The sequence below is a fragment of the Syngnathus scovelli genome, chromosome 5, assembly GCF_024217435.2.
Source record: "Syngnathus scovelli strain Florida chromosome 5, RoL_Ssco_1.2, whole genome shotgun sequence".
Lineage (NCBI taxonomy): Eukaryota > Metazoa > Chordata > Actinopteri > Syngnathiformes > Syngnathidae > Syngnathus > Syngnathus scovelli.
This window is the reverse complement of record NC_090851.1, coordinates 8,148,544-8,165,096: the sequence shown is the minus strand read 5'-3', so window position 1 is coordinate 8,165,096 and position 16,553 is coordinate 8,148,544. Positions and strand designations below refer to the sequence as shown.

At 40.5% G+C, this 16,553-nt stretch overlaps 2 protein-coding genes across 4 annotated transcripts; both read right to left on the bottom strand.

The window, feature by feature from the left end:
* Positions 1 to 111: 111 nt before the first annotated feature.
* On the bottom strand, positions 112 to 2,321 carry LOC125969200 (sialic acid synthase). The gene is made up of 6 exons (XM_049721035.2): positions 2,037 to 2,321; positions 1,553 to 1,768; positions 1,373 to 1,472; positions 1,008 to 1,162; positions 658 to 924; positions 112 to 424 (listed from the first exon to the last, which is right to left on the bottom strand). The coding sequence occupies exons 1-6, from the start codon at positions 2,166 to 2,168 to the stop codon at positions 233 to 235; spliced, it is 1,062 nt and encodes a 353-aa protein (XP_049576992.1). The 5' UTR covers positions 2,169 to 2,321; the 3' UTR covers positions 112 to 232.
* Positions 2,322 to 8,468: 6,147 nt separating this feature from the next.
* On the bottom strand, positions 8,469 to 16,289 carry clta (clathrin, light chain A). 3 transcript variants are annotated; one of them, XM_049721038.2, is made up of 7 exons: positions 15,984 to 16,289; positions 15,257 to 15,285; positions 14,554 to 14,671; positions 14,258 to 14,369; positions 12,259 to 12,312; positions 10,596 to 10,631; positions 8,469 to 9,371 (listed from the first exon to the last, which is right to left on the bottom strand). In XM_049721038.2, the coding sequence occupies exons 1-7, from the start codon at positions 16,159 to 16,161 to the stop codon at positions 9,200 to 9,202; spliced, it is 699 nt and encodes a 232-aa protein (XP_049576995.1). In that variant the 5' UTR covers positions 16,162 to 16,289; the 3' UTR covers positions 8,469 to 9,199. The 3 variants fall into 3 exon arrangements, with proteins under 3 accessions (XP_049576995.1, XP_049576996.1, XP_049576997.1); XM_049721039.2 differs by lacking the exon at positions 10,596 to 10,631; XM_049721040.1 differs by lacking the exons at positions 10,596 to 10,631; positions 12,259 to 12,312 and having other exon boundaries at positions 15,984 to 16,286.
* Between the last annotated feature and the right edge of the window lie 264 nt (positions 16,290 to 16,553).

The window sequence follows — 16,553 nt, the reverse complement described above, 5'->3', positions numbered from 1 at the left end:
CTTTATTATGCATTTTATGGCTGGTGCAATTTATACTTACTTATACTGGAGCGACTTTTAATTCGGATAATACCGTGATAGTATTTAGTTGAAGCAAATTTGTACATTCCATTCACAATTTGTAACATTTAATACAAGCTGCTGATTTCTGAACAATGATCATACAGTAACAACTTGCTCCGTTAGGGGAGAAATCACCTCCCAAAACGATGAGACATATTTTGGAAAATATCTAAAGGCCATCCACCACCTCTGGTGTGATGCTCTCATCTTCACCGACATCTTCAGTGACAGTTTTGCCAACCAGCTGGAAGATGTCCTCAGCCGCTACGCCCATGGGCTCTGCCACCTTCACTGCCAACATATCTCGACTGAGGACAGTTCCTTTGGGGATCTTCACCTTGGCCACCACAGACTTCCCCAGCTGGGCAAAAGGTGTAAATCATAATAATTGACTTTTTGAGACGAGACACAATATTCCCTTAACAGCCTAATAATCATGAAGTAAAAAGACTGTAGCGACAGACCAATAATTGCAGCCATTTTTGTTGTTGATTTAAGGGATGTTGATCTCTGGATATTATCTAAGATCATTTATTAATGTAGTAGACATTACTTCCTTATGCTGACGGCAGTACTGCTCCCCCAATATCTCACCTTTCTGTGGAATGGCTCCTCGCAGGGTAACCTCCTCTTGATTCCAGTTCCCAGTGCGAGCTCCACCAATCGGATGGACCGAATCATCTCAGCCAGTTCAGAGGGCTCCAGAGAACCTGCGTGGTCACTTCCCCTCCAAGTCTTGTCCAGTGTGACGTGACGCTCTACAACCTTTGCCCCCATGGCAACAGCCGCCACTGAAATAATGATTCCAGACTCGTGGCCAGAATACCCAATTGGAATATCAGGAAATTCTTTCTGGTATTTCTATTAATGACAAGTGGTTTGACAATAAGTCATGCTTCTCTGTCATTATTCAATTGGATTTTGGTACTTTTGGTTATATTTACTGCGATCACTCTGAGGTTGACATCTTGAGGCTCAAGAGGGTAGGTGCTGGTACACTGTAGGATGGCAAAGTTCTGGTTATGATCCTTCACTGTCTTGTACGCTCGACGTACTGTCTCCATGGACTGCATTCCAGTGGACACCACCATGGGACGTCCTGACACACACGCACGCACACACACAACTTTGTTCAACTTTGTAATGTCATTCTTAGAGCAGGTTTCCGGCACCTGGGCCTTCAGTGAGTCTTACATAACCATATCCCAATACTACTACTATCACATCACAGTTATAGAAACAATCAAAACTATACTATATGTACTGTATATATTTTTAATAACAGGACAAAAACATGAATATATATCACCTTTCTTGGCGACCATTTCCAGATAAGGAAAATTGTTGGTGTCTCCTGAGGCCACTTTGATGAAAGGTACGTTAATCTCATGGAGAAACTCTACCGCCATCTAAAATGTTCAATGGTTAACGTGAAACTTCCTATTTGTTCCAAGCGTAAACCCTGCAAATAAATCAAGTGATACAGTACCTCATCCATCCCCGAAGCAGTGAAGAAGATCCCCACTTCCTTTGCATACTTCTGCAGCTCCCTGTACTGCTCATGGCTAAACTCCAGGTGGCGTTTGTGTTCCCCATAGGTATCTCCCCATGAGTTTTTGGTTTTGTAAGGACGCTCTAAAGCACCTTTGTTAAACTTGTGCTCCAGCTCACTTTTCTGGAACTTGGCGCAGTCAGCACCGCAGTCCTGTAAGTACATTTGGAATGGATGAGACGCACACACACGTACGCACACACACACACGCATACACACACAGTATACATACTATACATACTAAGTATATACGGTACACACACACACATACATTTGTAATATAATAAATTCTCAAAAGTCAAAGTCAGCTTTATTGTCAATTTCTCCACATGCCAAAGACACACAAATCTAATCTAATCTTACTTGTTGCAAACAATAGTGAACAGTGCATGGTAAAATGAAACAAATGGTCACTTATTACCTTTGCCATTTTGATCATTTTCTTGGCTATCTCAATGTCTCCTTGATGATTTTGTCCAATTTCAGCAATAACAAAACATGGATGATCCCCTCCGATCATCCTACCAGGACACAGCTCAAAAGTCAAAGGCATTTTGCTGACAGCCCAAACGAGTTTTAGTACAAGTATAAGCTTGCGTTAATGAGGTCTAATGAATAGTACACGTTGCAGTGCCGAAAAAGGACGCAGATGCGTTGTAATTGCCTATTTAAGCAACAATGGGCGTAGTTTTCAGAGGTTGGGCCGTGGGGGTGGTTCCCTTCGTACAGTGTACTAGACAGTTGTCAGGGCCTTGTATGCGTTCTCTTTTATGTGTTAATTTTGTAATAAAGGCCTGGTTTGTTTATATTCTATGATGTTTCCTTGCTTATACTTTTATGTCACCTTTATTCTGTCAGCCCTGATGCCTCACATCATTCGTATACGCTCGGGTAACTGTGATGAGTTGTCAGTCTCTCAAGCTTTCTTCCAGGGAGAATGTCTAGTTTTCTTTCATGTCTTCTGCGTCCAGCCCTGCTCTCTGTTGATACTTTGTAACAACTTTTACTTTTCAAATTTGTGCCACGTCTGCTTCTGGGTCCAAATCTTGCTCCACATGTGCCAAAATTATGGAGAAAGCGCACAATGCAAAGAAAAAAAAAGCTTCCTTTCTCCAGTAATGGCCGTCTTGATCTCGTTCTGTCTCTTGTTCGTGTCAATTGTGCAGCACTATTTGCCTGGCGGACGGACATGCAGCCAACACACCACTCTTCTCCCCAGTGACTGTGTGTCTGGTCACATATCCCTCCCAGCAAAACGGTGTCGCACAACAGGGCCTACAACCTTTTTAACTGTATCAAATGTCACAAAAATCACAAATTATTACGCAAAAGGGTCCATTGTTGCTAAATCAGAACGGATTCATTCATTTTCCATTATTTATTATGGGAAGAATTTATTCGGATTCCAGTTTTCTGGAACGAATTATAGTCGAAGTCAGAGGTTCGTTCTATTGTACTATAGGCTGCCTTTAACTGTGGCAGCAGATGCAGCTCCAACAAGGGAGTCACGTTTGTTTGTATAGCTGAAAATGTTCAGATTGTTATCAGATAATGATTAACAGACATTTCCCCTAAAAGAAAGCCAGGTTTTGGACATGGAGTATTATCTCACAAAGGTCACTCATCCATTTGATTTTTGTTAATATTTTATTTTCTATCTTTTCAAGTGAAAAAAAAAATGTATTTCCTAATCTTGTTATCAGCAACACAGCAAAATTGTAGATGGGAGGTTGGTCCCGATTATCTTTTCCGTGGCCCTGATTGTCTGTTGCAGTCTGTGCTTGTCTTGTTTGGTGGCCGATCCAAACAGACAGTGATGGAGGCGCAGAGGATTGACTGGATCTTTAAGTCTTCCTTATCTTTGTTTTATCGCTTTCAGATTTTTTTTCATGGTGTTTTGTTTTTCTTTACCAGACAGCAAAAAAAACAACAACAATGTATTTCCTAATCTTGTTATCAGCAACACACCTCAATTGTAGTTTTCCTTTCAATTTGCATTCCATTCCGTAAAAACTTGGTACTCTCTGTGTTGCGGTATCCCCCGAGCCCTCCTCCTCTCCGCACACTTTAGCTTACATTTTAAGGAGCCCTGCTGCAAAGGATAAGATGGTTTAGCAAAATGATACTGTCATTGGGACTAAATGAAAGCGATGATGACCAAGTTAACTTGCTGTTGTACTTGGTGCATGCCAAAAGCGATGACATTCTTGGCATGCTACCACTAACTGATCAAGATGTAGAGGTGGCAAGAGGCCTTGATAAACATTTCGTGTGAAACAGGCACTCCTGAACGCCTGACCTAGGTCACAGTATGCGTGGGACCATGACGGAAGGACAGAGGCTCGACTCCGAGCAGGCCGCCAGACATACAGCACTCCTACTTCTGGATAGTGAGCTTGCCTTGTTCGACGTATCAAGCGTATCGTGTCCAGTATTTGGGACACCAGTGATGAGTGGACAGCCTGCTCAGGTGAATCCCTCAAAGCACATCGACTCAAACAAGTTTGCTGCCACGCTGCGCTCATACTTTTGTGAGATACTCCGTGTCCAAAAGACCTGGGTGAGAAGGGTCTGTAGAGATGGTACTTGCTCGTTTCCTGGTCTTGGCCAGGTACATGTCTTGGATAGATGGGAGGTTGGTCCCGATTATCTTTTCCTCGGCCCTGATTGTCTGTTGCAGTCTGTGCTTGTCTTGTTTGGTGGCCGATCCAAACAGACAGTGATGGAGGCGCAAAGGATTGGCTGGATGATGGCAGTGTAGAAGGTCTTCAGCAGCTCCTGTGGCAGGTTGAACTTCCTGCGCTGTCTCAGAAAGTACAGCCTGTGCTGGGCCTTCTTACGGACAGAGTCTATGTGGCCAGTCCATTTCAGGTTCCGAGAGATTGTGGATCCCAGGAAATTGAAGGTGTCTGTGGAGGGAATAGCATTACTGAGGATAGTGAGGGTAACGACGATGGAGGTGTGAACAGGTGGGTTGGGGGGGGGTGCGTATGTCTATTGTGATGCAGGCGGTCCTGTTGGGTGGGTGGACCATTCAAACCTGCAGTAAAACCTGTTTAGCTGGCTTGCAACCCTTGGGTTCTCCATTGGTTTCTTGAAGCCCGTGATGCTCTGCAGGCCTTTCCACACTGTTGAGGTATCAGGATGGGCAGAGAGGTGTCTCTCCAGTCTCTCCCCATTGCACCTCTTGGCTTTCCTGATCTCTCGGTTCAGTGTGTTCTTGGCCTGCCTGAACAGGTCCCGGTCCCCACTCGTGTAGGCCTGCTCCTTGGCTTTGTGCAGCATCCTGAGGTTTGGTGTAAACCACGGTTTGTTGTTGTTGTACGTCAGCACAGATTTTACAGTCAGGTATTATTGAGTCCAGACAACTAGTTGATTTTCAGTTGGTGTTTGCATCTGTGTCAGGTTCAACGAAAGAAAAAAAATAAAATAAAGTAATGCACAAAGTGTTGCGTACATATATGGCTATATCAGCAAAACAGTTTAAACAATATTCGAGAGATAAAAAGAGAAAGTAACATTCTTTAAGGAAGATCAGAAGGTTCATGACACATCGTTTGACGTGTTGTTTTCACGATCTGTTCTGGTGGACGCTCAGATGTCAGCAGTATCTTGTTTGACACAACCGTCATCTCGCCCCTGACCCAGCCGTAATCCTTCTGTTCTGTTGCACAAGATAAGAATAAGCAAGGCAAAGCAGCAAGCATACTGAGCAGTAACATTATGAATAAGTACTCTAATTAGAGAACGCATGATAACATATATATACAATTTTTCTAACAATCTGTTTTACAAAAGTCGGTCTTCTCTTTAAGTCTTCCTTATCTTTGTTTTATCGCTTTCAGATTTTTTTTCATGGTGTTTTGTTTTTCTTTACCAGACAGCAAAAAAAACAACAACAATGTATTTCCTAATCTTGTTATCAGCAACACACCTCAATTGTAGTTTTCCTTTCAATTTGCATTCTTTTTTCCATTCCGTAAAAACTTGGTACTCTCTGGGTTGCGGTATCCCCCGAGCCCTCCTCCTCTCCGCACACTTTAGCTTACATTTTAAGGAGCCCTGCTGCAAAGGATAAGATGGTTTAGCAAAATGATACTGTCATTGGGACTAAATGAAAGCGATGATGACCAAGTTAACTTGCTGTTGTACTTGGTGCATGCCAAAAGCGATGACATTCTTGGCATGCTACCACTAACTGATCAAGATGTAGAGGTGGCAAGAGGCCTGGATAAACATTTCGTGTGAAACAGGCACTCCTGAACGCCTGACCTAGGTCACAGTATGCGTGGGACCATGACGGAAGTACAGAGGCTCGACTCCGAGCAGGCCGCCAGACATACAGCACTCCTACTTCTGGATAGTGAGCTTGCCTTGTTCGACGTATCAAACGTATCGTGTCCAGTATTTGGGACACCAGTGATGAGTGGACAGCCTGCTCAGGTGAATCCCTCAAAGCATACCGACTCAAACAAGTTCGCTGCCACGCTACGCTCGAGGGTCTACCTGTTACCTGATTATATCAATGTGAAGTATGTTGCCTCCCCGATACTCCAGCTTGAAGGTCATTACAAAACCCAGTCAAACTTGTTTCCCCATGTCCAGTTTAGTACCAATGCTCCGCCCGTCCTCTGCAACACTGCTTCAGAGGTTTGATGTCGAGATGATCTCCATCATTTGATAATTCTTTTTGGAAATTATTTTGGATTGTGCTGTGCCTGGGTTTCACGAGCAAAACGCCTCCAATCTCATACTTAGCAGTGGAGAGGTCACGTCTCTGGACTTACCCAAGGATCCCCTTCGTCTTCAAGTTACCCACCACTACAATCTCAAATGACCAAGATACATCCACTGAGGCTCTGGGTGGAACTTTCAGTTCATTCAATACGACGGTAACATAAACAATTGCACCATCTGATCTCACTGAAACCTGGAAACATTACATGACTTCTTCCAGCTTGCTGAAACAGTTTTTCTTTTCTTGGTAAAATAAACAATTGCAGGGAGGGGTGGGGGGTGGCCTCACCATCCTACACTGTCCCCTCTTACTTCTCTCTTAAATGTTTTCCTGTAAAACTCCAATAGCCAAACCTTTTACCCCATGCTGAGCTGGTGACTGTCCCTCCTCATCCCTTAGCGCCCTGGCTCCCCAGAAATCTTGCTCAGTCAAATTTACTCACAGTGCTCCCTGAACCTCCTCTGAATGAACCCACAATATTCGAAAGCACCGCCTGTGAGTTTGATCTACTTTTCACCTCTTTTGTCAAAGTCTGCTTAATGTCCATTTCCTCCTTGATCACCGGGGTTGGATGCACAATTGTGGCCTTTGTTTTACTTTAACAATCAGGAGTTTATATTTAACAGAATATGCCATCTGTTTCCAAAGAGGGTCCAAACAAAAAATATAACATAACTCCTAATAAATATTCTTATCTTGTATCTTGGACCATGATATATGTATATATAAAATATAGATTTTTATCTATAAAATAACGCAACCCGACCCCGGATAAGCGGAAGAAGATGGATGGATGGATGGATGGATGGATGGATGGATGGATGGATGGATGGATGGATGGATGGATGGATGGATGGATGGATGGATGGATGGATGGTTGGATTTTTATCTTGTAAAAAATCTTGTATCTCGTAATCTTGGACCATGATACAAGATAAAAATCTATATTAGGAGTTATGTTATCTTGTTTCGTTGGACCCTCTTTGGAAACATATGGCATATTCTGTTGAATATTAACTCCTGATTGTTAAAGTGAAACAAAGTCCACGATTGTGCATCCAGTGATTTATTTCTTTATTTCTTTATTTCCTGGTGCTACTGGTCTCTTGTCTCTTCACCAAAAGATTGTGAAAATGCTTTGGTCTACTGACGTCAAACTTTCATAATGAAAAACTTAAGCTTCATACAAAGACGATAGCACTTTTTATGACTCACAGTTGAACTTAATGAACGCGGATGTTGACATATGACCACGGATGTTCTTGTAAAATGAGGTGCAATTTGTGCAACTGTTTTTCTGATGTCTTTTATGGAGGCCTCTTCCGATTCAGGAGCTTGTCCCGGACTACTTGTACGAGCCGTAAATATTCAGGTTAAGGCCAAAACTCCGGTTTCTGAAATATTTTCAATAACCTGTTTGCTTGTATGAGCAGTTAGTCCCGTGGTAATCGCAAGGCACAAATGTCAGAACGTAAAGAGACATTATGTATTTCTACATTTTCTTTAGGAAATAGTAAAAAAAAAACTATATTATCTCAGGCATCTATTTTTAATTCCGCTTTGGAAAGTTTTTTTGTTCCAAAAGGGGAACAAAATTAAACTAATATATTAAGTTGTATTATCTCAACTATTACTGGCAGTTAAAGAAGGGGCGTGCTGAGACTTGTATCCACCATTTATTATTGGCAAGTATTGATTACAGACAGCACAGTTTCAGGGTTTTATCCTGTACAGTTAAAATGTGCAAAGTACGTACCTGCACTAATATGAGTTTGTGGATCTCTTTTCTAACGACGGTGAGAATTGAATCTGCGAGACAATATGCAAGGCAAGTGCGTGAGCCACGACAGGAGAATTGCTTCCGTATATAACAAAGCGAAAGAGAAATTTCCCACTTCCAAAAAGAACCAGTATTATTACTTGGTGTGCCAGTAATGAGCTGTGTCATTAAGCAAAACGTTTGAAGGTTATCATTAGATGGGAGGACACTCTATGATGACAGTGGTTCTTAACCTGGGTCAGGGTTAGGGTTCGGCAGAGCTGGTATATCGGTACCTCCAATAAGGTTAAGAACCACTGCTCTATGAACTGAATAAGAGGAACCACAAAGTCAAGTGTTTTGATTCATTGTTTACTGATATTGAAACAAGTGGGCAATGGACATGCATGGTCAAACAACACTTGACGTATATTTTGTTTTCTTCAAAACCACAACAGTCAGATTTTTTTAACATATAGGGTTAAAATTCTGTTTATATATTGCCTTCTGTATATGTACATAGGTGATCATGAAGTACATACACACACACTGCGCTATCAACATGTTTGAATTGTAATGTAATGGACTATTCCCAGTAGACTAGGCGCTTTTCAAAAGGAGATGCATAGATTGAACACAAGCAGGCACTACACTGACACTTAAAAATACACTGATTTTTTTTTTTTATTTGGTCCTTAAACAGAAAAATAATCAGATCACATTGATGTGAGGTTTTAAAAAAAGGAAGGTATAAATGAAATCTTACAAGAGGTTGAGGGGATTACAGCATGGTATGATGGGACTGGTACCATCTGCTGGCTTGATGGACTTGCATTTGATTGGTCGGAGGACACGCCATTGAAAAAAATATTCAGTGGCTAAACAGTGATTTGATGTTCCAAGGCTAGGCCGGTCAGGAAAAGAATACTCTGTGCGGTTTGAAATCGTTGGCTATATCCGTCCACAACAGAAAACCAGCGAACAGGTATAGACGGAAGGGGAATAATTCTTCCAAATACAGATGTGGGTCATCAAGATGTTGGTTGTGTTTGCATTAATGGTGATACTGAATGATGTGTAGCCCAGCCTAGCGGACAAGCGGGGACTGCTTCAGGGAGATGAGGACGGATCGCATGCGGGACACGTCTTTGGCCTGCTTGCTGGACTTTGGGTTGAAGTCGCACAGGCGAGCCACTCGCTCCCATTCCGTGCCTGGGTTGTTCTCGTCCATGTCTGATATCATGGCTTCCTCAGCCGCCCTACGCCCAACAGGGGAGGGGGAAGGGGGAGAATAGAAACTTATCAGCACAAGACATGATGTACAAATGATGACAAAATATTAAACGGCTCTGAGATATTCCTCTGTTGATAACCAGGTAGCAAAATCCGAATGGGAATGTGAAAGTCGCTGTTTAGAATTTGGCTCATTACTACAAAAAAGTAAGGTATGCTTACAAGAAATTTAGTTCACAATTTTTTGGGGGGGGGTTAAAAAAAAAGTATGTATCTGACCTACTTTACAGATGTGGCTAAGACAAACTTGACACCTTTTTATTCCATTGCGTAGCTGTGAATGACACATCTATGCATTGAAAAGTGTTACATACTTATTTGCTATCAATCATGTAAATGTATCAAGTGTGAATTGGTTCAACAGAGGTTAACCGAGAGCGAAAGACAAGGGAAGACAGAACACAACTTTAACGACCCTAATTCTCTTTTAACATAACAGTGCAGTTACCCATATTTGTGACTATACACAACAGAATAGTTTGTATTAAAAACTGGGAGGGGGAAAAAAAAAAAACATCCAACAAGAAAATGTGGCGCTTGTTGGTGTAGAACGCTACTCTTGAGTTTCAAGCCATTCTGCAGCTGCATGCTTATAATTTTCAGCACTGCAGGATCTCGCTCTAGGGATGCACTCCCATCACTAATAGCTGCCCATGATTAAAACAAAACTACACAACCAAGTGTTTTGTTTCTTGCTTTTAACTAAGTCCATACAGAGTTTGAGCAATAGTAGCCTTTTACCATGCATGGAACTGGAAATTGGCGGCTTCCTTTAAGTGGATTTGATGCGTTTTGGAATTGTGAAATCAACTCAGTTCTTCTCAAACTAAAACATGTAGGCTACACTTAAAAACAGTAAACACCACATGTGGAAATTGTAGTTGCGTTTTTGATTGGGTGTCATATGTCAGGGATATCAACCTTAAACCTGGCCTACCTACGAATATTGTATACAAAAACAAACACTCCAAGGTTCACTACTAACTACAACACCAATTACACAAAGCAAAATGGGGATAAGGAGCAAATCAAACTTCACAGTCACAACAAACACAATTCACATCACAAAAGAGGGAATACAAACAACTGGGTTTATACTGTATATGGGACTAATATTCAAAACTTAAATCTAATCCCATCACAATAGCAAGATGAATTTAAATGGACATTTTGGTGTTTTGTTACTTAACTGGTCTAGGCGGTAGCAAGGATGGTTAATGTGTGTGCTTTAAAGGTGCATAGGAAAAGAAAGGAGGGAGAAATAGTTTCACAGGTCAGAATTTAGAAGAGAAAAAAGGGGGAGGGGGCAAAATGAAAGACAACCAAAAAATGAGCTCAATGCAGATGTTTTAAACCAACGTGCAAAAAGTGAGTGGTTTCTTTTTTTTTTTTTTTTTTCATTTGTATTTCGTTGGAACGTTATAGCATGACCAGCGAGCAGCCTTCACTTTGCTTCGTGGAAAGCTAATGTTTGACATTTGCTTGCTACACATGGGTCTTCATAATGAAGGGGCAACTGATGAAAAAGACTAGTCAAAGCAAACCTCTAAAATGAGCAGTTTTGTTTCACGCTACGTTTGCAAATTAGGTTCTTCTACTGCAGATAGCAAATTTCGTGTACAGTACTTACCCAGTTCACTGCATTGAGGTGTGCGATAATTCCCATAGGCTTACACAAGAATTACAAATCATACTGGGCTATACAAATTTCAATAATTCTATGAAAAGAGGACAAATTACTGCCAATTATACACTGCTGACTGGATTGGCTAAAAAGGTAAGGATGCACACCACAATGTAGACTGCAGAACATTGAAGGCATCAGACAGTAAAAGCAAAGGCTGCACAGGTCACGACTGGCTGGCATGTCCCATTTGAAGCAGGTGTGTATACGTATTGTTAAAAAAAAAAAAAAAAAAAAAAAAAAAAAATCTTTAGTCTCTGTCTCACTTTAATTGATTATTTAATTAAATTAAGGCAAGATTGGTGTTACAATCCTGACATTGCCCATGTATGCAGTTAATGCTTTTCCACACCGTGGCAAAAGAGCAAGAATAAAAGGTAGACAGAAAAAAAAAAAAAAAAAACAAGTTGCTCAACTTTATCAACTACAGATTTAAGTTCTTCAGTCTGTGCTTCTGCTTTTTCGTTTCCCGAGAAAAGACGGGAAGACGATGAGGCACACAACTATTTTGGCGAGATATTATTTGAAATAAACTGAAATGTGAAGTTTTATGGACTGTATGAACACATTACATGTTTTTAATCAATAAAAGTCCTTATATGTAATTATGTCTTTTTCCAGAGGTATTGGTTGTTTTGTGGCTCACCATTTTTGAGGGGAAAATGCCATGCAAGGAAGATGCAACTTAGGCAAGTTTAAAAAATTTTTAAAGAGACAATCAAGATGAGTATTTTTACTACTGTACACAACTGCTTCAAAATGTCCTACACATGTAGGCCTACATTTATTTGGAAAAAAATTCGAGTGCGACCAAGGCATTTTTTTTTTTTAAATGGGTGACAACTTGCACACACAATTTACACAATTGTGAAAAGAAAAAAAGAACGATTTGACAGCTGCGGCAGGCAGTGAGAATCTGAGCTGTGACATGCAGTAGCATTCCTCTCATGGTTGACATGCTGAGAGAAATCAGTCGCAATTTTGACAAGAGCGATGCTGCTGAGCTATGGTGGATGGGAGATACAGACTGATGGGAAACTACAATGTCCTAACTAATGGGATGAATATGATGCCACATGGTTGGATCATGGGTGAGAATGCAAAGATTAAAAAATAAATAAATAAAAGGCACAAAATGAGGACAGAAGGTGTTAGTTGGAGCAACATACACATAACCAATGAGCTCAGAGAAGGGCTGCTTGTAGAAGTCTTCATCGAGCACCCTGGACAAACATCCGCCCGTGTGACAGAGCAGCAAGAGGGCAGAAGAGAAGAGAGAGTGAGCGGGAGAAATGAACAAGAGACCGGAAACAGGTGTTATCGTACAGGACAATCAAGTGTGGTCACACTTTTTGTCACGGGACGCATTGTCATTGTTGTTCCGCTCGAGTGCCGCTAATGATGATATGATATTGTAAAGGACAATCAAGTGCTGCCATTGTGGCAACATTTTTTGTCACGCAACGCATTGTTGTTCCTCTCGAGTCCCATTAATGATGATATGATCACCTCGTATTACAGAGCCATCCATTTTCAATTGATAAATGGTAGTGATGGTAGTAGCACAGAACACAGTCAGGAATTTGACAAATTAGCCTAATCGCTCTATTATACTTTGTCTAAAAACTGGTTTCCTGTAGTCACGATTTTTATATTTTGTGTAAACAACTAAAATCAGAAGAGCAGGCAAATGTTGACAGTCGAAACATTGTAGCACTGATCAAGGCCCAGTCAGTACAGTTGGAATACATTTTGTAAAAAAGAAAGAGGGCAGTGCAAACCACAAAAACGTCTTTGTGCCAGAATAACAAAGCATTCTAATGTAGTTGTGATTATAATTATGGCCATGAGCCTAAACAGGGAGGAAGCGAAGTCTGGTTATGCACTACTTTGACGTATTTACTATCTTAATATACGTAACAATGTTGTGGATATTTTAACCCTATGTACTGCTGTTATTTACGGGAGTAAGGGAGCAAGACGGGCAGCAAATGAGAAAAGTAAAACACCCAAAATTTGTTCACGCTTTTCTTATTTCCTATATTTTGAAATTGTCTGCACTAATAGGTTCAATCCTGAATATACACCTCACGACACTTTATATAATAGCCAATATAATTTCAAACTGATTACAATACATTGGTGCCTTAAGATGACTAATTTGATCTCCCAGGATGCTTGTATCACAAATCATTTTTCCCCATTGAAATCAAAGACATGTAATTAACTCATTTAAAAAAAAACAACAACAAAAAAAAACGCTTTTTTCTGATAAGCCTACACTCACCAATACTGTACTGTATAAGAATACATAAGCTTTGCTCTCAATAAAACCTTGGGAAAAATGTCAGCACTAAACACACCCATACACATAACTATTCTCCTTTCTTGTACTATTTATAGAGTCAATGGCTAATTACTGCCACTAATTTACATAATCGTTCCACTGCAAGGACAACGACTTGAACGGATGAATAGTAGCCAGATGATGTGACGTGTGCTGCCGCCCTCTAGTGGTCGAATCAGAGAAGCACATATCTCTCAAAATTTTGCTCATGACATGACAGCGGTAAAGAGATGGCTTGTATCCGTCAAAAGCTGTTAGCCAATACATTTATATCTTAAGGCAACACTGTATTACACTTAAAAAAATAAAGGTTTACATCTAAGGAAGGAACAATTTACTGCATGCCAACATTTCTCACACTTTAAACAATCAAATTCACCCTATTTCTTCTGTACACAAACTGTACTTACCATACACATACTGTACATATAATAATAATAACAGTCATTCATATAACACAGTGGTTCTTAACCTTTTTGGAGGTACCGAACCCCACCAGTTTCATATGCGCATTCATCGAACCCCTCTTTAGTTAAAAAATGAAATATTTTTTTTCAAATTCAAGACATAGATGTTTTTTACTGGTGCACAAAATAAGCTGTGCATGAACATCACCTTGTTCAAAGAACAAAAACAACATATTATTAGTATTATTATAATTATGAAAACCCGATTTACGAGAGTGAAAAAAACTATGTTTAGTGTCCGACTTATATTTAAATGTACATTATAACACAAGGCTTTATTGCTGACACAGAACTTGTATTATTATTATTACCAATACTATCCCCCAAGACAGAAGCAATCTTTCAAGCCAGTACCTGTTATTGGCTTTGGTTTTCTCCAGTTGCTCATTTTGCCTGGCATGCCACTCCTCAAGTTCCACCTTGGCCTTGGTCTTCCACTCAGACTCTTGCTTGCGAGAGTTATCATCTGGCCAGGAACGTAAGCATAGAGAGACCACATTTTACCAGGTACATAACCAATCAGAGGAAGGAGGGAAAGAAGAAGGGAAGGAGACGGGCGATTCGACCACGATGCTAACTAATGCATACTCATTTGGGTGCCTTTTGCAGAATATACATTACTCAATGTAATGGAGCTCTTCTGGGCTTACCAAGCATCTCCAGTCGCTCTCTTTGCTCCTCCCTCCACTTGCGAAGGCTTTCAGGCTCTGCCTGCAGGCGGTCGGCGTTGGAAATTGCTGCATAGGCGTCAGATGGGCCGTTGCTTTCCTAAGAAACATGATATACAGAGTAGTGACAACCGATACTTCTTACAATTCTAAATGGTTCCAACCACTAGCTCAGAGTTGCAGAATTCATTCTTGCAGTTTTTATTCCTTAGCACAAGTGAAATTTGCAGTTGTCTCTCTGTAAAAACTCAATTGAGGCCATTTTTCGTTCTTCTCTTATAGGCCAAAGGAAGTCCTGACAATGCAAAAGGCAGCAATGTTGCAATGACAGCACAGGAAAGGGAAATTGGGAAGGTTCTAGAAGCCAGATATGTTCAAACATTTTATTGTATTTTTGCCTGTTGCAAATTTTAATGCGGTGATCCACCTTGAAAAATACTACAAGGTGGAATTGTGGTAAAACTCTGGCATGCAACTCTTATGATGGTTTCGATAAACATGCTTAATTTCAGAAGTTTCTCTAAAGATTTACATGGGTGGTATGCAAACACTGTTCACAATTGATTTGAATAATTAAAAATGTCTGCCATTAAACCATTTGCTTTGTTGATCTGGAGTTGCAAACTAAGGAACAATAAAAAAAAAAGATGTGATAATCTTTAAAAAGATTGTCAAGACTAATTACCCCATGGAACTCTCCATTGACAGCACCATCTACAAAGACAACAGGAAATATTGTGTTAGAAACAATGCAGCAGAGTTCTTTAAAACCTAAGAACACCTCTACGGAAATATGAAGTACAAAGTGCAACGATAAAAAAAAAAAAAAAAAAAGGACTTCATGCCACTGCAATTCAATGCGAGGCTTTCATTCACTAATATAATCACCAAGTCTCAATCTTCAACTACAATATAGCATGAAACTTAAGCAAAAATTATGTTTTTTAAAATCACACAGTTACAAATTCCTCAAAATTTACATTTTGCAACCTTTGAAGAGCAGTTTGAGGGATTATGTGGCACATTTAAAGGAAAAGCTACTGTTTGTGGGTTGTTGGTTTTTTAAAATTATTATTTTGTTTCTTGGCTATTTATTTAGTCACTCAAACGTTATCATCGTTATGTCATCATCGATGTTCTCTTCTTGGCAGCAGACCATGAACTCACATATTTCACTTAATTTTACACATACCCATCAAACGTCAATTTGGTTCTATCCTTATCATTGTGATATTTTCCCCCTAAAGTACTGTGTTGTCAGGAGTCAGGTTAGCATAGCAGAGCTAGCTGTAACCGAGATGGACAGAATAGTACATTATTAACAACTTGGGATCTATCTAATGCTTTACTGCAAGACTTTTATCAGGGATGTGAGATCAATCTGTCCTCCGTTGACAGGGACAGTCACCCACCGTTGGAATCCGCCAGCGACGAAGGGACCTCTCCACTGTCCAGGATGCTGAAGCCTTCGTCGTTTTCAATCCCCGCAATTTCGCTCTCCTGTTGGGCCAAAAACGCCGCGGCGGGGTCCTCATCTGAGCCGACGCCATTACCAGCGGCCGGTGAGTTGAGCATGTCATATTCATCCATATTGCCTTTTACTCTGTCGAAATGTGCAAATATTTAGCAGGTGTAGGTATTGACTATAGGGCGATTAGCCGAAAGGAAAGGACACGCAAGAAAAAAAGACATGAAGCTTATAGACAAGCGGAAATGGACGACTGGCAAATAAAAAGCCATGAAAACTGACTGATTGGATGAAGAACCAATAGGAAAAGCCCTGTCTCAATCTCTGTCCAATCAAATACGAATGCCCACCCCGATGCTGTCTCGTGACCTATACGTGCTGTCACAACTTCAATGAAAATAAATAAATAAATAAATAAATAAAAAGAATAAATAACCCGTTCTTCATACTTAAACTACGCAAACACCAGAGTCACAATTATTTAAACATTTTACCATCCTGAACCACACAATTT

Coding starts and splice junctions, on each gene's coding strand:
- LOC125969200 (XM_049721035.2), bottom strand. CDS start 2,168: ATGCCTTTGACTTTTGAGCTGTGTCCTGGTAGGATGATCGGAGGGGAT. Junction 1,163..1,372: donor GGAAATGGTCGCCAAGAAAG/GTGATATATATT, acceptor CGTGTGTGTCAG/GACGTCCCATGGTGGTGTCC. Junction 425..657: donor AGGAGCCATTCCACAGAAAG/GTGAGATATTGG, acceptor CCTTTTGCCCAG/CTGGGGAAGTCTGTGGTGGC.
- clta (XM_049721038.2), bottom strand. CDS start 16,161: ATGGATGAATATGACATGCTCAACTCACCGGCCGCTGGTAATGGCGTC. Junction 15,286..15,983: donor GTCGCTGGCGGATTCCAACG/GTGGGTGACTGT, acceptor TTGTCTTTGTAG/ATGGTGCTGTCAATGGAGAG. Junction 14,370..14,553: donor AGAGCGACTGGAGATGCTTG/GTAAGCCCAGAA, acceptor GTTCCTGGCCAG/ATGATAACTCTCGCAAGCAA.